The 26,388-nt window shown below is 37.5% G+C and overlaps 1 protein-coding gene across 11 annotated transcripts in view; it reads left to right on the forward strand.

Moving 5' to 3' along the window:
• The window catches only part of MAST2 (microtubule associated serine/threonine kinase 2), a 200,961-nt gene that overhangs the window by 68,602 nt on the left and 105,971 nt on the right, over positions 1 to 26,388 (forward strand). For all 11 annotated transcript variants that reach the window (XM_059921771.1, XM_059921787.1, XM_059921796.1 and 8 more), the window contains exon 4: positions 17,650 to 17,681. In XM_059921771.1, coding sequence (XP_059777754.1) covers positions 17,650 to 17,681 — 32 coding nt within the window. The remainder of the gene's footprint in view (positions 1 to 17,649; positions 17,682 to 26,388) is intronic.

The following is a 26,388-nucleotide window of genomic DNA, read 5'->3' on the forward strand; positions in this document are numbered from 1 at the left end:
TATTTGAGTTTGCAATATATATGTCTCAATTAAAGACCTCTGTCTTTCTTAGCTTTCCTCCTTTTCTTTTTCTAATGTCTTGAAGATCTCTGTTCCCTTGATTCTTTGCTTTTCTTTTAGTAAGTTGGTCTACTAGTTTGATGTGTTTCCTTTCTGTATCATTTGAGATCTGTTTTGTTAGTTTTTCTAAGACCAACTATCCCAACCGTTCCAATGTAGTTTTGCTTTTGGGGTGTCTGTTGCAAATGGCAATCAGTAAGTTACCACTACCCCCACCCCCCACCCCCTGGGCAAACTGGTGAATTTGTCTGTTTACATTTGTTATGAACTGTTTCTGCCATATTATTTCTTACATAACATGTCCTGCATTTCCATGCCTTACAGCTCCTTTTCTTCTTTGCCATTTAAAAATATTGATAGAGTTTTTTGGCTTGTGTTCTTATTTGATTTTTCTAACTCTACTGGTGAATTAGAACAAATTCAGATTTTAACCCCCTCCTGAACAACACAAGGACTCCTTCCTTCTCATCACCCCCTCCAAACGTACATGCTATTTTTGTCCAGTATTTTAGTTCTTTTTAAAAAATTCCACAAGTTGGATATTTCTATTGTTATTTTATACAGTCAGTACTTAACTGAGATTTATGTATCTTTGCTAGTTTTCTTGGTCAATATTCATTTTTGGGTGTTAGACTTTCCTCCTGGGATCATTTTTCTTCTTCCTAAAGTATGTCATTTAGACATTAGTATAGTTACGTTAGTAGTAAATACTTATATTTATTTAAATGTCTGTTTTAAATACTTTTGACCTTGAAAGATGGTTTGTATAGGTACACAGTTTTGTGTTGATAGTCATTTTCTCTCACACTTGCACATATTATTCAGCTATCTTTTGGTTTCCATTATTGCTATTGAGAAATATATTGATACTCTAATTGTCATTCCACTGAAGGTTATGGATCTTATTTTCTGTCTCTTAAGATTTATTTTTGTCTTTGGTGTTTTTCTTTCATTTTTAAAAAATTAATTTATTTATTTTTGGCTGCGTTGGGTCTTCATTGCTGCACGTGGGCTTTCTCTAGTTGCAGCAAGCAGGGGCTACTCTTTGTTGCGGTGCGCAACTTGTTCTTCTCTTCTCTGAACAATCTGAAAGAAACCAATCTGAAAGAAACTAACTTCTCTTGTTGTGGAGAAGAAAGAAACTGGCTTCTCTTGTTGTGGAGCACGGGCTCTAGGTGCGCGGGCTTCAGTAGCTGTGGCACGCAGGCTCAGTAGTTGTGGCGCACGGGCTTAGTTGCTCCGCAGCATGTGGGATCTTCCCAGACCAGGGCTTGGACCCGTGTCCCCTGCATTGGCAGGTGAACTCTTTTAACTACTGTGCCACCAGGGAAGTCCCTGGTGTTTTTCAATATTACTATCATTTACCTGGTCTAGATTTTTAAAAAATTAATCCTACTTGGGGTACATTATGCTTCCTATATATTGTGTATTCATTTCTATTATCAGTTTTGGGAATTTCTTAGCCATTATCTCTTCAGATATTGTTAACATCTGCATTTACTTTTTGCCTTCTGGGACTCGAACTGGGCATATGTTGAACACAAGTGCTAGACAAAGAAGAGTATATACTCTATATTCTGTGTAAAGAAAATGCCAAAACAGCAAAACTGACCTATAAAGTTTAGAAATCAAGAAGATGGTTTTCCTGGGGAGTGTAGGTAGTGACTGGAAGAGGGGACATGAGGATGCTTCTGGATTGATGATAATAATTCATTTTTTAAAAATCTGGCTGTTGGTTACACTAGTGTGTTCCGTTTGTGAAAATTTGAGTTGTATGCTTATGTGCATTTTTCTGTATTTATAATGTATTTCAACAAGAGTAAAAAAGTATTTGTTGTCTTCTTTCATCCAGTTGGTCACCGAAGTATAGGATGGTAGTTTCATCAGCAGTGGATTCTGAGTGGCCCCTAGAGTGTTGTTCTCCACTCCTGCTCTCACCCCAAACAGTGTTATTTATGTTAGGCACACTATATGGGTTTAATTACAAGTTCTATAAAGAGATATCTAGTCTTTCAGTTGTGGAGAATGCCCCCACCTCCCAACCCCTGCCTTGCTTTTATACGTTAGTTGAGAAGTTGTCTCCAAAACCCAACCCTCTATCCACTTCCAGTGGAGTGGAAGATTGAGTTATGTTTCTTAAAGGCTGTTAATTTCCTTTTCTGGGAAGAGTGCAGCTACTCAGTGGGAGAGGAATGAATGAATAAATAAATAAATAAATATAAGTGAGAATTCAAATAGAAAATGTGGTGAGGGAGACTCAGTTTGGGAGCTGTCTCAGGCAGAGATAGTTTTAACCCACAGTCATCTCCATGCTGGTGGCTATTGATATAAAGGACATACACCAGCCTTGTGACTCTTGGCTTGCATATTTACTTGTGGGGGTAGTGGTTGTTGCCTTTAGACACTTGGCCTTTGTCTTTTCTTTGGAAATATTTTATGGGTTTAGTCATTGTGAATAATGAGTAATGCATATAGATAGTGATTCCTCATGTGAAGAGCACCATCTTATTTTGTATGTAATACCTTTAGAAGTTTGTTTTGTGGACAAGTGAAAGGGAGTGAGTGGTTGTTTCTCTAGAATTTAGTATGTACAGCTTTCTTTGCAGCTTCAGAATATAGTTCAAGAAAAGAGAGATATATCATTTTTGGCAGACAGTGTCAAAATATGTCAACTTGAGGGATCCAACACAGTAATGAAAATTTTAGAGACTCTAAACAATATATCCTTGAGTTTTGGGAGCAGAGTCAGCAATTCATCCATTAGCGTTTAAACCTTGTTGGAGGTGGGTCAGATTAGAAAAATGCAACTTATTAGTATTAATGATAATCCAGACTGTCAAGTCCTAAGCTTCTTTTGGGGGGGTGGTTAAAGACCGTATTTTTTTTTTTAGAGCAATTTTAGGTTTACAGCAAATTTGAGAGGAAGGTCAGATATTTCTCATATACTCCTTGCCCCCACACATGCATAGCCTCCCCCATTATCAATATCATTCACCAGAATGGTACTTTTTTTTTTTTTTTAACCAAGGATGAACCTACATTGACACATCATAATCACCCAAAGGCCTTAGTTTACTTTAGGATTCACTCTTGGTGTTATATATTCTGTGGGTTGGGACAAATGTATAATGACATATATCCATAATTATAATATCGTACACAGTATTTTCACTGCCCTAAAAATCCTCTGTGGTCTGCCTGTTCATCTCCCCGTGCCCTCACCCCTGGCAACCACTGATCATTTTACTGTGTCCATAGTTTTACCTTTTCTAGAACATCATATAGTTGTAATCATACAGTATGTAGCCTTTTCAGATTGGTTTCTTTCATTTAGTAATATGCATTTAATTTTCCTTCATGCCTTTTCATGGCTCAATAGCTCATTTCTTTTTAGTGCTGAATAATATTCCATTGTCTAGATATACCACAGTTTATTTATCTGTTTATCTACTGAAGAACACCTTGATTGTTTCCAAGTTTTAGCAATTATAAATAAAGCTGCTACAAACATCTATGTGCAAGTTTTTGTGTGGACATAAGTTTTCAGCTCCTAGTGCAATTGCTGGGTCATAAAATAAGAGTATGTTTAGTTTCGTAAGGAGTTGCCAAACTGTCTTCCAAAGTGGCTGTACCATTTTGCATTCCCAGCAGCAGTGAATAAGAGTTCCTGTTGCTCCATATCCTTACCAGCATTTGGTGTTATAGTGTTCCAGATTTTGGCCATTCTTATAGGTGTGTAGTACTGTCTCGTTATTATTTTGATTTGCATTTCTCTGATGGCATATGATATGGAGCATCTTTTTTATGAAAACCTTAAGCTTTTAAATGTGTTTTCTTTTTTTTTTTTTTATAATTTTTTTTTAAAGTATTTTTAAAAATATTTTATTTATTTATTTATTTATTTATGGCTGTGTTGGGTCTTCGTTTCTGTGTGAGGGCTTTCTCCAGTTGCGGCAAGTGGGGGCCGTTCTTCATCGCGGTGCGCGGGCCTCTCACTATCGCGGCCTCTCTTGTTGCGGAGCACAGGCTCCAGACGCGCAGGCTCAGTAGTTGTGGCTCACGGGCCTAGTTGCTCCACGGCATGTGGGATCTTCCCAGACCAGGGCTCAAACCCGTGTCCCCTGCATTGGCAGGCAGATTCTCAGCCACTGCGCCACGAGGGAAGCCCTAAATGTGTTTTCTTATTGTAGCCTTGGAATAACTTTTATGAGATAGGCAAAATAGGTATTTTTATCTCAGTGTGCAGATAAGAAAAATTAGATTTAGAAAGGCTTAATGACTGACCAGGATTTATGAGCAAAATAAACAGTAGAACTGTGTTTAAATATTTTTTTGACTCTGAGCCCTGAGTTCTTTATGCCATGTAGAAATATCCTGTTAGGATCATCAACCTCTTTTTACTGTTCTTCAGACTCATATGAGAACAACACATATCATCTGTGTCACAATTTATAGAATAAAATACTTTTGTATGCATTGTTTTATTTGACCTTTATAAACACTATGTCTGAGCTTTAGAGGTAGGTGAAATCCCAGGCCACAGAAGTTATATGTTATTGAGCCATAACATGAACCTAGTTTTCTTAACTTAAAATTTTGTGCTCTTTTCCATGTTTCTTAATATGATTGTATAATGTAAATATTTTGTCATTGGAACCTGTTCTCAGGGTGAGGACATCTGAATTTAATGGAACAAGAGGAGTGAAATACATTAGAGTTTCAGAGGCGCACCATAGCTACATATACACTGATTTCCCCTTGGTCCCTGACCTCAAGATACACTCACACTCAAGTGTGAATAAGTGGAGCTAAAACATCATAATGCCCAGAGCAGTTGTAATGGTACATTTGCTACACAGGAAAGGGAGGTTTTTGTGCATCCCAGCAGAATGCTTGCTGCCAGAGCGGAGGAAAAGCTTGTATTTGGGAATAATGGTCCTTTTAAGGCCACTTAGTAAATGGTATAAAAGTGGGTTTTCTTGGTAGGTAATGGTTTTGTTTTGTTTTGTTTGTTTGTTTCCCTCTCCTGAAAGCTTTAAAAAAACAAAACAAAACGAAAACGAACAGTGGAATAGCTACCATCCTGAAGACTGTCAGTAAATAATGTAAGTGATAGCAGAGTATATCCTTTCTCTAGTAAAGCCTCTTTTGCTGACCTAATTGCAATTGACAGTTTTCATCAATATAACTCCAAATGAGTAAGACCCTATGTGAGCCTTATAATGATGATAGTGATAATAGTAAGTACCATTTACTTACATTACTGATTCACTGATTTATTCATCAAACGTTCATTTGGTACTTACTAGGCCAGGTATTGTGCTGGGTGCTAGTAATGCCATTGTGAGCAAGAATGATCTCTCCTCCTCCAGCTAATAGTCAGTCTCAGAAAACAGACAATTAAGCAACTAATTATAGTAAAGTGTTGGAATTAAATAGAGGTAGGCTGGGGAAACTGTGTATAGGGAAATCTCAGAGGAAATGAGGTTTAAGCTAAGGTCCAAGAATGTATAAAAAGAGCAAAGGAAAAGGCAGAGAGAACAATAGCTGTGAAACCCTGAGGGTGAGAGAGAGAGTATGGTGTGTCTAAAAGATCAAAACTCCAACAAGCCTGGAGAATTGTGCAAATGATGCTAGAGAGGAAGGCAGTAGCAGCTAGGCAGTGCCCTATAGGCTACAGGAAGGATTTTAGACTTTATCCGTTAAGGGTTATTAAGGGTTTTTAAGAAGAGAAATCACCCAGTCAGTTCTGCATTTTAAAAAGATCTTTTTGACTGCATTATTTGTTTTGTTAAACTCATATATTACCACTTAGAAAATAGATACTTATTACATGATATTTACATTGATATAACATTAAGAATCAAGGGGAACAAAACTAAAGTGAGGTCGGTTAGGAGAATGTTACAGGATGATGCTGGCTTGGACTAGGAGACATAGCAGTGGAAGTAAAGTGAAATTGACTAAAGGTAGATATTTTGGAGGTAAAACTGGCAAGGCTTGATGAATAATTGGATGTGTAGTGTGAGAGAAAGTGAAGAATCAAGAATGACTCTGAGGGCTTCCCTGGTGGTGCAGTGGTTGAGAATCTGCCTGCCAATGCAGGGGACACGGGTTCAAGCCCCGGTCTGGGAAGATCCCACATGCCGCGGAGCAACTAGGCCCGTGAGCCACAACTACTGAGCCTGCGCGTCTGGAGCCTGTGCTCTGCAACAAGAGAGGTCGCGATAATGAGAGGCCCGCGCACTGCGATGAAGAGTGGCCCCCACTTGCCACAACTAGAGAAAGCCCTCGCACAGAAACGAAGACCCAACACAGCCATAAATAAATAAAAAAATAAAATCCAAAAAGTTAAAAAAAAAAAAAAATTAAAAAAAAAAAAAAAGAATGACTCTGAGTTTGGTGGTACCATCACTGAAACGGAAAACAGAGAAGGAGCAAGTTTGCATAGAAAGATAAGTTGAGTTTTCAGACGTATTAAGGACAAGGTAGTTGTATATAAAACTGTATACAACTGTATAGTTGGAGAGAGATCTGGGATGAAGATACAAATATTGACATCATCTGTAAAATGTGTGTAGAGAGGAGTTTCCAGGGAGAGCTTTAAGGACAATCAACATTTGAGCATCTGAGATGAAGGAAGTTGTTTAAGTAGTGATAAGAGGTAAAACAGGGGAGTGTGATTTCGTGGATAGAAAAGTCATTCGAAACAGAAGAATGAATGATACTGTCAGATGCTGCTGAGCAGTCAAGCCCAAAAAAGAAAAGGTAGACTAAAAATGCAGCAAAGGTTCTTTACATAGAGACCATTGGTAACCTGGCAAGAATGGCTTAAATGGGGTGGTAAGGTCTTGGGATATCTGCAGTGTGTTGAAGAAAATAGAAGGGGAGACACTGGAGACAGTGAATGTAGACAACTCATTCAAGAAGTGTGACTGTGAAGGGAAAAAAGAATTGATAAGGCAGTGGTTGAAGAGGGGTATGTAGTAATTAAGGGAAATTTTTTTCTTATCTCACGGTGGGATAGACTTGAATGTGTTCAGAATGCTAATCAGAACATCGTGGAAATTACGGCGAGTCCAGAGATAACTAGTAGGTCAGAGAAGGTTGGATGGGACAGGCTTCACCTGATGTTGTAATATATTGTCAGATATTACCATCCTACTTTCTAAGAGTAAGTGACGAGTCAGAGAATTTATGGTTATTTGCCTAAATGAATGCTCTTCTTACCTCAGCCAAATTTCCTGATTATGCAGCTTTCTTCCTCAGCCTGCTATGAATATAATCTGGGAAAGAGAGAACTGGGAAATCATTGTTCCTTGGACTACCTTTATCTGATTGGAGACCAGTTCTTCTTCCACTTTACCTTAGGCCTGTCTGTATGGTACTGGAAAGCTTGGCACAGAATGTACTGATCTGGATCCCTGGGCATCCATCTTGCAAATGTAGGCTTTTGTGTAGGTGCAAGAAGTGGGTAAGGAATGCAGAAGGGATGGATTTCCATGGATGCATTTCCTTGTTTAAAGAGGATTCAGAGATGCATTTTATAGAATTTTTGTTTATTGTTATTGCCCCCAAATATAAATCCACCTCATGTTACCTATTTAAGCTATTCAAGAAGCCAGAACTGTCATGTAGGTTCAAAGAATGATATTCCCAGTTTTACATAGGTTGTTTCAGAAAATAGAAGAAGAGGACACACTTTCCTAGCACATTTTATGAAGATAGTATAACCGTGAAGCCAAAACTGACAAGGACAATCTGAGAAGAAAAAGTACATAGGGCCAATCTTATTTATTAACATACAGGCAAAAAATCCTAAATAAAAGCCTCCAGACCCCAGATGGTTTTATTAGTGAAATAACACCAATCTTACACAAACTCTTTCAGAAAATAGAGGAGGCAGGAACACTTCACAGCCAGTTTTAGGAGGCTGGCATAATTGTTATACCAGAATCTGACAAAGGCATTATAATAAAAGAAAACTGGAGACCATTATCCCTTCTGAACATAGGTGTAAAAATCATTAATAAAATATTAGCAAAGATAATCTAATGGTGTATTTGACAAAGTTGGGTTTAACCCAGAAATGCGAGATTAGTCTAATACTAGAAAATCAATCACTGTAATTCACCACATTAACAGAATAGAGGAGAAAAACCATATGATTATTTCAGCATATGCAGAGAAAGTACTTGGCAAAATCAATACTCATTACTGATAAAAACTCTAAACAAATTAGGAATAGAAAGGAACTTTATCAATTTGATCAAAGTGGCCTATGAAAAATCTACAGCTAACATCATATTTAGTAGTAAAATGTTGAACTCTTTCCCTCTGCAGTCAAATGAGAAACAAGGCAAGGATGTGTACCACAGACAATCCTAGAAAGTGGAAAGAAGTAAAACTATTTATAGAGAACATGCTTGTTTATATAGAAAAATCCTAGGGAATGTACAAAACAGTCATTACTATAATAATATATTATATATATATTATATTATATAACTATAATAATGAATTTAAGTTGTAATATATACAGTTAATATGTAAAAAATTGATTGCTTTCCCATACCAGAAGCAAGCAATTGGTAAGTGAAATAAAGATTTTATTTACAATAGCTTCAAAAATCATCTTAACTTTATACAATATGATATATATACAACTTTATATAATATTATACAACAACTATACTTCAATTTAAAAAAACCTTCTTAGAGATAAACTTAGCAATAGAAGTACAAGATCTTTTTGCTGAAAACTGTAAAACATTGCTTAGAGTAATTAAAGCAGGTCTAAGTTAGTGGAGAAATACTGTGTTCATGGATATAAAGACTCAATATTAGGCTGTCACTGCTTTTCAAATTGGTCTGTAATCCCAGCAGGCCTTTTTTGGGTAAAAGTGAATAATCTGTTTCTAAAATTTATATGGAAATGCAAAGAATCTAGAATATCTGAAGCAATATTGAAAAAGAACAAAGTTAAAGCACCCCATGATCTGACTTCAATACTTGATATAAAGCTACATGATGAAGGAAGTGTGGTGCTGGCATAGGCTAGAAAAATAGATCAGTAGAGTGCAGTAGAGAGCCAGAAATAGCCCATTCTATTATAATTTGATTTTCAACAAAAGTGGCAAAGCAATCTGTTGAGAAAAAGATAGTGTTTTTAATACGTGGTGCTGGAATAAGTGGATAGCATATGGAAAAAAATTGAGCCTTAACCCCATCTCACATATTACCCCAAAATTAATTCAGAGGTGGATCATAAACATATGTGGACCTAAACATAAAGGCTAAAACCATAAAGCATATGGAAATAAAATGTAGGAAAATATTTTTGTGTCCCTGGCATGGGCAAAGTTTTCTTAGACAAGATACTAAAAGCATTAACCATTAAAAAAATACTGACAACTTGACCTTCGTTAAAGTAAAAACTTTTGTTCATCAAAAGATGCCACTTATGGCGGGGGATGGTGGTGGTGTAATGAATTGGGAGATTGGGATTGACATATATACACTAATATGTATAAAATGGATAACTGGGGCTTCCCTGGTGGCACAGTGGTTGGGAGTCTGCCTGCCGATGCAGGGGACACGGGTTCGAGCCCTGGTCTGGGAGGATCCCACATGCCGCGGAGCAACTGGGCCCGTGAGCCACAATTACTGAGCCTGCGCGTCTGGAGCCTGTGCTCCGCAGCAGGAGAGGCCGCGGTGGTGAGAGGCCCGCGCACCGCGATGAGGAGTGGCCCCCGCTTGCCGCAACTGGAGAAAGCCCTCGCACGGAAGTGAGGACCCAACACAGCCATAAATAAATAAATAAATAAATAAAATAAACCCAAAGTTTAAAAAAAAAAAAAGTAAAATGGATAACTAATAAGAACCTGCAGTGTAAAAAAATAAATAACATTCTAAAATTAAAAAAAAAAAAGAAAAGAGGACAGAAGCATATTATCTAGAGAAACAGAGGTCAATCAGCAGAAGAATTAAAAGAAGAAGGGTAAAAGTAGCCTCGTGGAACTGAAGGTTGAGGAGAGAGGATGAAAGGATTCTGTTTGTTATATTCGAAGTTGTTCTATAGTGTTTGTGTGGTTTTTTTTAACCAGATGCTTGTGTCATTTTGATAAAAATGAAGTCAACTTCTCTCGCCCCTGTTATTCTCTGCTTGAGCACTGATCCCAACTTGTAACTACTTTAGTTATGTGTGTGATGACTCAGTTATTGTCTTTCTTCCCGTTAGACTGTAAGCTCCATGAGGACAAGAAAAATCTGTCTTTTTCAAAAAAAAAAAAAAAAAAGACGCCACTTACGGGAATTCCCTTGTGATCCAGTGGTTAGGACTCCACGCTTCCACTGCAGGGGGCACGGGTTTGTTCCCTGGTCGGGGAACCAAGATCCCACAAACCATGTGGCATTGCAAAAAAAAAAAAAAGAAGACACCACTTATAACTTCACTAGGCAAGCCACAGGCTGGGAGAAAATACTCATCAAAATATCTAATAAAGGACTTGCATCTAGAATATATGAAGAACGCTTACAACTCAATAATAAAAAGATAAATAGTCCAGTTATAAAAGGGGCAAAATATTTTAAGGTAATTCATACAAGAATATGTACTGATGGCTAATAAGCACATGACAAGATGCTCAACATCATTATTCATCAGGAAAATGCAAATCCACAGTGAGATACCGCTACACACTCACAAGAATGGCTGAAATTTAAAATACTGATATCATATCTTGGCATGAATGTAGACCAATTCTTATATTATTAACGAGGGTAACCTATATTAGCTAGAATGTGGAGCAATTGAAACTCTCATACATTGTTAATGGAAGTGTAACATGGTATAATCACTTCAGAAAAAGATCTGGTAGTTTCTTATAAAACTAAACATACATCTATCCTATAACCCAGCAATTACACTCTTATTTACTCAAGACAAATGAGACATAGGCCTATTAAAAAGACTTGTACAGGAATGCTAATAGCTCAAAACTGGATATAACTCAAATGTCCATTAGTAGGAGAAAGGATAAATAAACTGTGGTATATTAATATGATTGGATATTGCTACTGTTATATACAACCACATGGATGAATTTCTGAAACACTATACTGAGTGAAAGAAGGGGTTATATAAAGAGGTTCATACTTGTATGATTCCATTGATATGAAGCTCTGGTGAAAAAAAATCTATGGTGAAAATATGGGAATAGTATTTGCTTGGGGCGAGGGAATAGTGGTTTGTTGGGGATTTACCAAGAAAGGACATGATGAAACTTTCTGAATTGATGGAAATATTCTGTATTTTGATAGGGATTTAGGTTATCTGAGCATATACATTTATCATACTTATTCATTGGTACACCTAAGGTTTGTGCAGTTCAGCGTTTATAAGTTTACCTTAAAAAAAAAAACCCAACATGAAAAAGTTGTAAACAAATACTGAATTCTACTTAATGATATACATACTGAAGTGTGTACTGATGTCCACAGTCTACTTTGAGATGCATTAAAAAAAAACCAAAAACAAAATAACAACAACAACAAAAAAACAGGGACTTCCCTGGTGGTCCAGTGGGTAAGAATCCACACTCCCAGGCTTCCCTGGTGGTGCAGTGGTTAAGAATCCGCCTGCCACTGCAGGGGACACGGGTTCGAGCCCTGGTCTGGGAAGATCCCACATGCTGCGGAACAACTAAGCCTGTGTGCCACAACTACTGAGCCTGTGCTCTAGAGCCCGTGAGCCACAACTACTGAAGCCTGTGCACCACAACTACGGAAGCCCGCACACCCTAGAGCCCATGCTCCTCAGCAAGAAAAGCCATTGCAATGAGAAGCCCACACACCGCAACGAAGAGTAGACCCCACTCGCTGCAACTAGAGAAAGCCCATGTGCAGCAGTGAAGACCCAACACAGCCAAAAAAAAAAAAAAAAAAGACTCCTCGCTCCCAATGCAGAGGGCCTGGGTTTGATCCCTGGTCGGGGAACTAGATCCCGCATGCATGCTGCAACTAAGAGTTCGCATGCCGCAACTAAGAGTCCGCGTGCTGCAGCGAATATCCCACATGCTGCAACTAAGACCCAGCGCAGCCAAAATAAATAAATAAATAAATAAATATTTTTTAAAAACCACATGGGTGGATAGATGGCTAAATATGTGACAAAGAAAATATCACAAAATGTTAACAGTTGCACAGTCTGGGTTGTGGGTGTGTATATGGCTGTTCGCTGTACAAATCTTTTAACTTTTCTGTTTCCTGTGTTTGAAAATTTTCATATTGTATTGGGAAGAAAATGGTGTTACTGGTGTAATGAAATACAACTCTTTTTTTTTAAATTTTTTAATTTATTATTTATTTATTATTTTTATTTTTGGCTGTGTTGGGTCTTCGTTTCTGCGTGAGGGCTTTCTCCAGTTGCGGCGAGTGGGGGCCACTCTTCATCGCGGTGCGCGGGCCTCTCACTATCGCGGCCTCTCTTGTTGTGGAGCAGAGGCTCCAGACGCTCAGGCTCAGTAGTTGTGGCTCACGGGCCCAGTTGCTCCGCGGCATGTGGGATCCTCCCAGACCAGGGCTTGAACCCATGTCCCCCACACCGGCAGGCAGACTCTCAACCACTGCGCCACCAGGGAAGCCCACAACTCTTGATTTAGTTAAAAAATACGCTATAATGGCAACAAGAAAATGTAAGCTATCTAGAAATAAATATAACAGAAGATTTGTATAATCTTTATGTGAAAATGTATCAAACTTTATTAAAACATATTAAAGAAGACCTAAATAAATGGAGAGATTTGCCATGTTCTTATATAGCAGTTGTCTGTATTATAAATGTGTCAGTTATCCTCTAGATTGAGTGCAGTGTCAAGTTTTAATCTACAACTTGATCCTAAAATTTATATGGAAGAGCAGAGTCCCAAGAATAACTCCCATAATTTTGAGGACTAATAACAATGTGAGTGGACTTGCCTTACAAATATCAAGATTTATTGTCAAGCTATACCAATTAAACAGCGTGGTATAGGCACAGGGGCTGACAGCACAGTGGAATAGAATATAGTCAAGAAAGACACCCCTGTGTACATGGAAACTTAATATATGACAGAGCTGACATTGCATATCACTTAATAAATGGCTTGGGATAATTGATCACTCCTATAGAAAAAAATATAATGGGATTCCTATCTCCCACCATATGCAAAAATAAGTTCCAGGTATATTCACAAACTTAGTGTGAAAAGTAAACCTATAATCTTTTAGAAGAAAATATAAGTAAATGTATTCATGTCTCTGTGTGTCAGGGATCTATTTCTTAATATTTATTTATTTATTTAGGCTGCTCTGGGTCTTAGTTGAGGCATGCGAGCTCTTAGTTGCAGCATGTGTGTGGGATCTAGTTCCCCAACCAGGGATCGAACCCGGGTTCTCTGCATTGGGAGCGTGGAGTCTTAGGGATGTATTTCTTATATGTAAAAATAGATAATATAAAGGAGAATAATAGATTTGATGATATAAAAATTAAATTCTTTGGTGACACCATTAAAAAAAATAAAAAGACTGAGAGAACATTTTCAGTGAATATAATCCACAAATAATTAGTATCCAGAATATATTAGGTAAATGTCTATAACTCAATAAGAAAAATGTTAGAAAACCTGATAGAAAAATAGGCCAGGGATATACACTTGACCCTGCATCTTGGCGGACTCCCCAGCCACATATATGGAGGGCCAACTGTACTGTATGGCTCTGTTTTATCTAAGGGACTTGAACATCTGCAGGTACTGGTATCTGCCAGGACTTCTGAAACCAATCCTCCGCTGATACCAAGGGACGATTGTAAATAGGCAATTCACAGTTGAGGAAACCCTAATGGCCAATAAACATATAAAACACTGTTTAGCTTCACTAGTAATTATGGGAAATGGCAATTAAACCCATACTGTGATATGATCACAGCCCTTAGATTGACAAAAATTAAACAGTCTAACAAATGCCAGGTATTGGCGAGTATGTGAAGTCATTTATTCAACAAATTTTTGAGCATCTACTACTTGCCAGTCACTGTTCTAAGTCGTTGAGGTACCTTACTAAATAAAACAGACTAAGATCCCAGCACTCATGGAGCTTAGATTTTAGTGGGGAAAGACAGAAAACGAACAATAAACATTATAAACAAGTAAATTACGTAGTATGTTAGAAGTGGTAAGTGTATTGAAAGTGTATTGGTTATAAAAGCAGAGTGGAGTAAGAGTGTGATGGGGTGGAAAATACGTTGTAATGTTATATAGAGCTATCAGGGTAGTAGGCTTCATTAAGAACTCAGGTGAACATTGAGCCAAGAGATTTGAAAGCTGTAGGGGTTAGCCAAGGAAGTATTTGGGGAAGAGGAGCATTCTAGGCAGAGTGCACAGATTAGCACAAGGCTTTAAGGCAGAAGAATACCGAATGTGTCTGACAAACGGTAAAGTCCAGTGTGGCTGGATCAAAATGTGCAAGTGTGCACGGGAGAGGGGAGGTCAGAGAGATACTGGGGAAGGGTGGTGGGTTCACCCATCTAGGTCTTGACTTTTATTCTTGAATGAAATGGGGAGCCATTCCAGGATTTTGAGTAGGAGTGTTGTGATCTTACTGACCTTTAAAAGGATCACTCTGTTAAGAACAGACCATGTGGGTTAAGGCTAGAAGAAGGAATGGGATACCAGTTGGAGACAGTTGTGAGGCTGGGGAGGTACCATGGTGGCTTAGATCGTAATAGCAAAACCCAAGAGATTCTGTAACTCATTTAGCAGTGAAACCTGACCTAATTTGAACTCTTCTGGTGACAAAACTGAACTGAGACTCTTTAGAGTTTTTATCACATTTATTGTGGCTGTCATACATTTTACTGGAGAAATCTTAATGTTTTTGGTGTATTTTGTTGGTGACCTAGTCTTTGTTGAGGGTGTTATATATTATATATATAGGTATATGTGTGTGTGTGTGTGTGTGTGTATACATATATACATACATATATATACATATATATACATATATATATGTGTATATATATATATATATATATATATATATATATATATATATATGCTATTACTTTAATTACCCACCCCCAATTCTGATTTCTAAAACATGACTAAATCCAAGGTTTTTGGTTAAGAGATTGTAAACATGTAAGTCTTTGGAGATAGTGAAAAATGGTGTATTCTGGCTGTATTTTAAATTTAAAGCCATTAAGAATTCCTGTTGGATGGGATGTGGGGTGTGTTAAAAACAAGAATCCAGATGTCCAGGGTTTTGGTCTGAAAAACAGGAAGAATAGAATTACCATCATCTGAGATGGGGAAAGGCTATGGTTGGAGTCCGTTTTGGTGGAGAGAACACATTCAGTTTTGGACACTTTGGATTTGAGATGTTGAGAAGGCAATTGATTATAAGTGTCAGGAGTTTGGGAGACAGGTCTGGAAAGGAGAACTCTTAGGAAGTGTTGGAGGGGGAAGGTAAATTGGTACAGTCATTCTGGGAGCAATTTCTGATGCAGTTTCTGACTCAGTTCATGCCGCATCTAAGTGTATACTTCCAAGAAACTTTGTATACATGTGCATGAGGAAGCAAGTACAGCATGTTTATAGGAGCATTGTTTTTTTTTGTTTTTTTCCCCCATTTTAATTTATTTATTGTTTTTAATTTTTATTTTTTTTAACATCTTTATTGGAGTATAATTGCTTTACAATGGTGTGTTAGTTTCTGCTTTATAACAAAGTGAATCAGCTATACATATACATGTGTTCCCATATCTCTTCCCTCTTGCATCTCCCTCCCTCCCACCCTCCCTATCCCACCCCTCTAGGTGGTCACAAACCACCGAGCTGATCTCCCTGTGCTATGCGGCTGCTTCCCACTAGCTATCTATTTTACGTTTGGTAGTGTATATATGTCCATGCCACTCTCTCACTTTGTCACAGCTTACCCTTCCCCCTCCCCATATCCTCAAGTCCATTCTCTAGTAGGTCTGTGTCTTTATTCCCGTCTTACCCCTAGGTTCTTCATGACCTTTTCTTTTTTTTTTTTTTCTTAGATTCCATATATATGTGTTAGCATACGGTATTTGTTTTTCTCTTTCCGACCTACTTCACTCTGTATGACAGACTCTAGGTCCATCCACCTCACTACAAATAACTCAATTTCGTTTCTTTTTATGGCTGAGTAATATTCCATTGTATATATGTGCCACATCGTCTTTATCCATTCATCCGATGATGGACACTTAGGTTGCTTCCATGTCCTGGCTATTGTAAATAGAGCTGCAATGAACATTTTCGTACATGACTCTTTTTGAATTATGGTTTTCTCAGGGTATATGCCCAGTAGTGGGATTGCTGGGTCGTATGGTAGTTCTATCTGTAGTTTTTTGAGGAACCTCCATACTGTTCTCCATAGTGGCTGTATCAATTTACATTCCCACCAACAGTGCAAGAGTGTTCCCTTTTCTCCACACCCTCTCCAGCATTTATTGTTTCTAGATTTTTTGATGATGGCCGTTCTGACCGGTGTGAGATGATATCTCATTGTAGTTTTGATTTGCATTTCTCTAATGATTAATGATGTTGAGCATTCTTTCATGTGTTTGTTGGCAATCTGTATATCTTCTTTGGAGAAATGTCTATTTAGGTCTTCTGCCCATTTTTGGATTGGGTTGTTTGTTTTTTTGTTATTGAAGGAGCATTGTTTTGATGGAGAAGAAAAACATGGAAAGAAAATTAAATTTCAATTTACTGGAGAATGGATAAATAAATACTATAAAAATCTATAGACTGGACTACTGTACTATAGATATATGAACTAAAGTGAAATATATTCACATGGGTGAATCTCCTAATTATAATGTAGATTGATGTCAGCAGATTAATATATACAGTGTTTTAAGTATATAATTTAAAAATGTGTAAAACAATACTAATAATTTATGGATATATGTAATAAAAAATAAAGACCCTTATGGAAAAGATAAACAAAAAATTAAGAATAGTTGTTAAGTGGAGACTAGTGGGAGGTGGGACTTGATAAATTTAGAAAGCAAGTCACAGAGGCCCAACTGCTATTGCAAGGGTTATTTCTCATGCCAGTGGTGTGATAGTCATCTCTTTGTGATATTATTTTCTGTACTTATTTGTTTGTCAAAAATATTTTATAATTAAAGAAAATATTCCATTTCATTCCTTTCATATCACTGACTCTAATGATATGAGTCCTTTACAATTCATCAGCTGTTGATGGCTGGCCCAGTGAATACCTGGAATCTTCACTGGCCAGTTGGTTCCATCTAGGGGTGAAAGTGCTGCAAGTATTTCGTGAGACATTCCTTTTGGGAAGGAAGAATGAGGAGATGATAGATAGTTAACCAGACTGCTTATTATTTCACTAAAATTTGAGAGACAAAGAAAAAGGTTATTATTTAGAAATATTGAGTTTTTGCCATTATTAAGATGATGCTATAAATCTTCTAGGACATTTAGTACAGACCTGTAGGACTCAGATGGGTCCTTATTTCTCTCTAACTTATGTTTGTGTTTTGCTTTTCAGAAGGAGTTGAGCCTTCCAAGAAGAGGCAGCTTGTAAGTAGATGATGATTATGATTATGATTATGATACCCTGCTTAGGAATCCCTCCTGGGGACTGTTCTCAGTATCACTCAGAGGACTCTCATTCATGAGTGTTTTTTTCTGTGGACTCCTGTCTGGGCCAGTGAAACCAGTGGGCCAGCCTACTTCTCTCACTAGGTCAGCTCCTCCCCTCTCCCTCATCACTCCCCACCCCAAATCCTCTTCTCTGTGTCAATTTTTGCCTAGGGTCTGGGGGAAAGCTGCCACTTAAATATCCATCACAGTCTTATGCTTGTATTTTGGGCTTTACCGAGTTTTAGTAGAATCAAGCTTTTTTAGAATGTTAAAATTGAAACTCTTAGCATCTACATCTGTCCCATAGCATGGTACTAGGGAGAGGTCAACAAGTTGGGGCAAACAAAAGCTACGTTTGGGTTTACGGTTGGAATAGGGCTGTCGTTTACCTGTTTGTTCTCTTCTGGCTTCAGGGCTGGGGAAATTCGTTAATAATCTTTGTCTCTGGATTTAAATTTCATAGGTTTTCTTGGCTTGCTTTTTGTCTAAGACTTTTGTTGGGGTAGTACTGCATATTTGGCTAACCAGAATCATCTAGAATGCTTATTTTTCAGATTAAAAACAAACATTTAAATAATAGAAGCAGTTAAAATGCAGATTCTGAGCTTGTTTAAACTAAAATCTCCATGTCGGGGCCTGGGAGCCTGTACTTTTGCACCTGCGAGCACAGCCACTGTGATTTTGCCAAGGAGCAAGATTTGGGAAACACGAAAGAAATAGGGCTGTGTTAAAATGATGGCTTTGAAAAATCTCTCACAGACATGTATGAGACATGACTATAGAGAGGACACGACAGTATTCCTATTTATTTATTAAGTATACTTTATGTATGTATCATATGCATTTAAAAATGTGTGAAACACATGGTGTTTCTGTTACTGTCATCCTGGGATTTTGTTTTGTAAAAATGCTCCAATGATTAAATTGTCCTCTGGGATTCTTGTAAAATCCTTTTGGCTGCTTTATGAAAACTCACTGTGCTTTGATATAAAGAGACTGGAGTTATGAGTCAGCAAACTACTAGGGTTCAGTCTTGGCTATGTCACTTAATTAGCTTTGTAATGTAGAGGAATTGCTTCATCTCCTCAGTTGCCTTATCTATAAAATGATAAACCATGATACCTGTTTTTTTTTTCATATATATATAGGTATTAGAAAGATCACTTAATATATGTGATAGTGCTTCATTTTTTAGTTTTAGTCTAAGATGTGTTAGTTTCAGAATTCTTGTAAATATATTAGGTTAAATTTGGATATATTTCATTATTTAAGCGTCACATTTCTGTCTTTAAATTAATTTCTAGCAGTGGATCTCAATTCTAGGTTCTCAAGTGTCCTGAGTCTTCTAAAAATTGGGCAAGGGCACTACCAGGACTCTTAATGGAATGATACACTGAGTAGGTATACATAACTGAAGGAGAGTGGCTTTTCAGCATCACATTCAGCAAATATTTGTACTTGGTCACTTTCCTATTATTTCTGTCATTTTTTTTTTTCTTTTGGTTCCCTTTATTTGGAAGTTCTCTGAGATTTGCCTTTGCTTAAGGTTAGGTGAAATGAATTAAGGCCTGAGGCAGGTAGCTTCTTCCAGGAATGTGTGCCTCTAATGAATAGAGTTTGCTGAGAATGAAGGATATCCTGTGAAAATGATTTTTATTTGAAACTGGAGGAATTTTTGGGTCAATTTAGTTTTTTTTTTATTATTGATTGAATTTTTTTTTTTTTAACTCTTAATCTTTATTTATTTGGCTGCGTCGGGTCTTAGTTGCGGCACGGGCTCTAGAGCGTGTGGGCTTAGTTGCCTCACGGCATGTGGGGTCTTAGTTCCCCAGCCAGGGATGGATCCTGTGTCTCCTACATTGGAAGGCGGATTCTTAACTACTGGACCACCAGGGAAGTCCCAGGATCAATTTAGTTTTAAACTAGAGGAATTTCTTGGTTATTTATTGTAGATAAAGTTAGGCGTTTTCTAACTGCCTTTAAATATTTAATTAATAAAGATCAGAAGTACTTTTTTTTTCTTTTTTTGGCTGCACTGCGTGGCTTGCGGGATCTTATTTCCCCGACCAGGGATTGAACCCCGGCCCCAGCAGTGAAAGCACCCAGTCCTTAACCACTGGACCTCCAGGGGATTCGCCAGAAATACTTTTTAATAAAGTAACTCCCATTTAAACAATTGATCATTCAGTAAATACATACTAATAGCTACTGTGTGTTGGGCACTGATCTAAGTTCTGAGGTTACAAGATTCAATTAGACACATTCCTCTATTCTGAAAACTTAGAGTTAAGTAAACCAGAAAAATACGTGTTTTTTATCTTTAGTATTAGAGTAGAAAGAGTTTTATTCTGGAAGGAATCTTGGAAACATGGATACTAACCTAGGCTTTGCCACTAACAAGTTATATGTGGTTTCAACAGGAACTATCATTTCTGGGCTTGAAATGCCTCACTTGTAAAATGAAGGGGCTGGCTTACCTGGGCTTACCTGATCTCTGTGCTTAGTCATCTCCCCAAATAATTGAAACTCCATGGTACCTCTTCTTCAGAGAGCTGGGCAAGTCTTCGTAGGGAGTATGCAGTAGGAGGCAGAACATGACTTAGCATCTGAAGTAGAGAAGACAGGAAATTAAGAACCACAAAGCATAAGGTGTTTTGAATAAGTTTAATCAATACTTGAACATTTGTAGTAAGTGTGGAGAAACTGATGTTAATAAAACGAGTGACTTACCACTTAGCCCATTATTTCTTGTCCTTGTAGCCTAGTCTGGAAAGTTAAAAGTTATTATAATTGTCCTCTGAGTCTTGGTCAGAAGGAGAGGGGTATTGTACTTAGATCCCTATTTGCTTCTGCCCCAGAATGGCTCTTGCAAGAGCAGAACCTACTATATGCCCACCAGGTATAAAGGCCCATTTCCTTTGGCATGTTCTCACTAGTATACATTATGGGTGCAGAGAGATTTGGAGTTTGCAGCTGGTTTGGTGTTCTTGTCTTTAGAGAGGGAGTCAGATTCATTTAATTAGCATAATGTTAAAATAGCTGAGCAATATAAAATAAATGAAGTTCAGTCATTTTGGAGGCTGTCAGTTGTTATGCTTTTCCATGTAATTTGGTAGTTGCATGAAAATGGACAGGAACTAAAAAATGGATTTCGAGATGTATGTGATATCTTGTCATTATACAAAATACACTTCCACCCAACAAGTAATTCCTCCAGTGTCTCCAAATTAGTAAGTGGAATTATAGCATAGAAGTAAAGATCCTGGGCTTCAGAGTCAGGCAGACCTAGGTTGAGTCTCTGCCCTACCATTTACTACATACTTTTTCATAAAACAAGTTACTACATTTCTGTTTGTCTTTTTGCTTCCATTTATTCGTTCATTTGTTCAAATTCATCCATCCATCCATGCATCTATCCACTGTATTTATTCAGTTCTTGTTATGTGCAGGCACTGTTCTAAATACTGGAGATACAGTAGGTTTTAGCAGACAAAGAGACGGACAGACAAAAGCATGTATGGTATGTCATGGTATTGAGTGCTATGAAGAAAAATAAAACCAGATAAAGAGATATGAGGGTATGTGTTTTTGTGGGGCAGGGGTTTAAATTTTTTTTTAAATTAATTAATTAATTTATTTTTGGCTGCGTTGGGTCTTTGTTGCTGCTCGCAGGCTTTCTGTAGTTGCGGCGAGTGGGGGCTACTCTTCATTGCGGTGCGTGGGCTTCTCATTGCAGTGGCTTCTCTTGTGGTGGAGCACGGGCTCTAGGCATGCAGGCTTCAGTAGTTGTGGCACGCGGGCTCAGTAGTTGTGGCTTTGCAGGCTCTAGAGTGCAGGCTCAGTAGTTGTGGTGCACGGGCTTAGTTGCTCCGTGGCATGTGAGATCTTCCCAGACCAGGGCTCGAACCCGTGTCTCCTGCATTGGCAGGTGGATTCTAAACCACCGTGCCACCAGGGAAGCCCAGGGGTTGAAATTTTAAATCATGTTTTCTAGGAATTTTCTCATTAAGATGATGTTTGAGTAGAGAACAGGAGTCTGGAATGAGTGATGTTGATGTATATACTGGGCAAGAGCATCCCAGGTAGGGATACAGCATGTGCCAAGGTCCTGAGGTGGGAACATGCTTGGCATGTAGAAAGGAGGCTGGAGTGGCTATTGCTAAGTGAACAATGGTGTTGGGGTGGGAGGGTGTAGAAGAACATGAGGCAGGAGCTGGATTTTATAATACCTTGTGGGCCACAGAAAAGACTTTGCATTTTGTACTAGTTGGGACAGAAAGTCAGTGGGTAGTTTTAAGCAGAGAAATGATGTGATCTGTCAGAGAGTTTTGGGGGAAGGGCAATTTGTTTTATTGAAATATGATTTTTTTAATTGAAATATGATTCACATACTGTATAATCACCATTTAAGAATACACAATTCACTGGTTTTTAACATATTCACAAGGTCTTACAATCATTACTACTTTCAATTAGAACATTTTCATCACCCAAAAAGAAACCCCCTACTCCTTTGCAATCACTCCCCTATTCTACACTCCCTCTAGCCCCTGGTAACCACTAATCTACATCTGTCTCTTTTTTTTTTTTTTTTGATGTGGACCATTTTTAAAGTCTTTATTGAATCTGGTACAACATTGCTTCTGTTTTATGTTTTGTTTTTTTGGCTGTGAGGCATGTGGAATCTTAGCTCCCCAGCCAGGGATCGAACCCTCACCCCCTGCATTGGAAGGTGAAGTCTTAACCACTGGACTGCCAGGGAAGTCCCCCTAATCTACATCTGTCTTAATAGATTTGCCTATTCTGAACATTACATATAAATGGAATTATATAAAATGTGGCTTCTTGTGTCTGGTTTCTTTCACTCAGCATAACTTTTTCAAGATTCATCCATGTTTTAGCACATGTCAGTACTTCATTCCTTTTCAAGGCTAAATAATATTCCATTGTATGTATGTACCATATTTTGTTTATCCATTATCCATCAATGGACATTGTGAGTAATGCTGCTCTGAACATGGATGTACAAGTACCTATTTGAGTGTTGCTTTCAGTTATTTTGGGTAGATACCTAGAAGTGGAATTGTTGGATCATATGACAGTTCTTTAGCTTTTTGAGGAACCACCATACTGCTTTCCATAGCAGCTGCACCATTTCTTACTCCTACCAGCAATACACCAGAATACACCAGGGTTCCAGTTTCTCCGCATCCTAGCTAACACTTGTTATTTTCCATTTTTAAAAGAATAGCCATCTTCACATGAAAAGATGCTCAATATCACTAATTATTAGAGAAATGCAAATCAAAACCACAGTGAGATATCACCTCACACCTGTCAGAATGGCTATCATCAAAAAGTCTACAGATAGGAAATGTTGGAGAGGATGTGGAGAAATGGAAACCCTCGTACACTGTTGGTAAGAATGTAAATTGGTACAGCCACTGTGGAAAACAGTATGGAGATTCCCACAAAAAACTAAAAATAGAACTACCATATGATCCAGCAATTCCACTCCTGGGTGTATATCTGGAAAAAATGACAACACTTATTAGAAAATATACATGCACCCCAATGTTCATAGCAACACTATTTGCAATAGCTAAGATATGGAAGCAACCCAAGTGTCCATCAACAGATGAATGGATAAAGAAGATGTTATATATATAAATACATATATGTATGTGTGCACAATGGAATATTACTCAGCCATAAAAAGAATGAAATTCTTCCATTTGCATCAACATGGATAGACCTAGAGAATATTGTGCTTAGTGAAATAAGTCAGACAGGAGAAAGACAAATACTATATGATATCACTTATATGTGAAATCTAAAAATAATACAAATGATTGTATATACAAAACAGAAACAGATTCACAGGCTTAGAAAACAAACTTGTGGTTACCACAAGGGAGAGGGAAGTGGGGAGGGACAAATTAGGGGTATGGGATTAACAGGTACAAACTACTATATATAAAACAGATAAGCAACAAGAATTTACTGTATAACACAGGGAATTATTCCTATTATCTTGTAATAACCCATAATGGAGTATAATCTGCAAAAATACTGAATCACTATGTTGAAACTAACACAATATCGTAAATCAATTATATGTTAATTTAAAAAAATAGCCATCTTAATATGTATGAAGTGGTGTCTCATTGTGGTTTTATTTTGCATTTTCCTAATTACTAGTGATGTTGAGCATCTTTTCATATGATTATTGTTCATTTGTAAATCTTCTCTGGAGAAATCAAGTTCTTTGTCCATTTTTTAATTGGTCTGTTTATTTTTGTTGTTGAGTTGTAGGAATTCTCTCTATATTCTAGATATTAAGCTCTTATCAGGTATATGATTTGTGTATATTTTCTTCCATTTTTTGGACTGTGTTTTCACTTTCTTGATAGTGTCCTTGATGCACAAAAGTTTTTAATTTTGATGAAGTTCAATTTATCTATTTTATCTTTTGTTGCTTGAGCTTTTGGTGTCATATCCAAGAAATCATTGCCAAATCCAGTGTCATAAAGATTTCCTCCGTATGTTTTCTTCTAAGAGTTTTAGCTCTCATAATTAGGCCTTTGATCACTTTTGAGTTAATTTTTCTTTATGATGTAAAGTAAGTATCTAACTTCATTCTTTTGCATATGAGTATCTAGTATTCTCAGGACCATTTGTTGAAAAGACTGTCCTTATTAACCCATTGAATGGTCTTGGCACCCTTGTCAAGTTTTTGACCATACATGTGAAGATTTATTTGGGGGCTCTCTATTCTATGCTGTGGTCTGTATTTCTGTCCTGTGCTAGTACCCCACTGTTTTGATTACTGTAGCTTTGTAATAAGTTTTGAAATCAAGAAGTGTGAAATCAAGAACCAGCTTTGTTCTTCAAGATTGTTTTGGCTATTCAGGGTTCCTTGTGATTCCATATGAATGTTAGGATGAGTTTCTCTATTTCTGCTATAAAAAAAAATTGTTGGGATTTTGATATGGATTGCATGGAATTTGTAGATTGATTTGGGTGATATTGTCAAACTTGACAATATTAAGTCTTCCAATCCATGAATATGGGATGTTTTTCCATTTAATTTCTTTCAGAAATGTTTTGTAGTTTTCAGTGTACAGGTCTTCTCTTCCTTAGTTAAATTTATTCCTAAATATTTTATTATTTATGATGCTATTATAAATGGAATTATTTCTTAAATTCTTTTTTAGATTCATTGTTCATTGCTAGTGTATAGATGCAACTGATTTTTACTGGTTGGTTTTGTATTCTCCAGCTTTGCTGAATTTGTTTCTCATTGTGGTTTTGATTTGCATTTCCCTAATGACCAATGATGTTGAGCATCTTTTTGTGTACTTGTTGGCTATTTGCATATCTTCTTTGGAGAAATGTTTATTCAAATCCTTTGCCCATTTTAAAATGTGAGTTGTCTTTTTACTGTTGAATTGTAAGAGTACTTTATTTATTTATTTATTTATTTATTTATTTATTTATTTATGGCCACGCCATGTGGCATATGGGATCTTAGTTCCCCAACCCGCACCCCCCTGCAGTGGAAGCACGGAGTCTTAACAACTGGACCGCCAAGGAAGTCCCTGTAAGAGTATTTTATATATTCTATATACTAGACCCTTATCAGACACTTGGTTTGCAAATATTTTCTATTCTGTGGGTTGTTGTTTTACTTTCTTGATAGTGACCATTGATGCACAAAAGTTTGTAATTTTGATGAAGTCCAGTTTATCTGCTTTTTCATTGGTTGGGCTTTTGATATCATATCATATCTAAGAAACCATTGCCTAATTTAAGATCTGATTTGTTCCTGGGCTTTAAATTATGAAGGTAACTGATTGATGACACAAAGAGGCTAATGCTATTGAAAGAAGAATTTATTACTTACAGTTTCCTCAAGAGAAGGGGCATGCCATGCCATGCAGGGCCACATGGGGAAAGCACCAGGTTTGGTCAGGAGGCAGAAAGCTGCAAGGGGAAGCCAGAGAGCCTTTATTGGGGTTTCCACCGGAAAGGCAAAGCAGGGCAGGGTAAACAGTTTAGGGCTGGCTACTTTGAATAATGTTGGCGGGTTCAGGGCTAGAGGGCTGGTCTTTAGTTGTTTGGTACTTGGCCCTGAGTGATATAGGGCAGATGAAATAATGGCTTGATGTCTTCGAGTTTGATAAAGGAGGTGGTTGGGAGTGTGGACTCAGGATTGATTGGAGGGTTTGTAATAGCAGTTTTGCATACCTGCAAAAGCTGGATTACAGAGGAGATATGAATAAGTTTGGCTGTTAGTTTGGCTAGCAATTAATGGATGCCAAATAGACAAATACAGAATCTAAGAAAACAGTTAGAATGAGGTTATGATGATTTACTTCTGTTTCCTTTTAAGGGTTTTATGGTTTTAGCTCTTACTTTAGATCTTTGATTCCTTATTAGTTAATTTTTATATGTGGTATTATTTTTATATGTGGTATAATTTTTATATGTGATATCGGTAAGGGTCCGATTTCATTCCTTTGAATGTGCATAGCCGTTGTCCCAGCACCATTTGTTGAAAGAACTTTTCTTTCCCTAGTGAATAGTTGTCTTAGGTTTTAGCAAGGTCACTGGTTGGTCAGACTGTAGGGAGAGCAGGAGT

This window comes from Balaenoptera ricei, chromosome 1, assembly GCF_028023285.1.
Source record: "Balaenoptera ricei isolate mBalRic1 chromosome 1, mBalRic1.hap2, whole genome shotgun sequence".
NCBI lineage: Eukaryota > Metazoa > Chordata > Mammalia > Artiodactyla > Balaenopteridae > Balaenoptera > Balaenoptera ricei.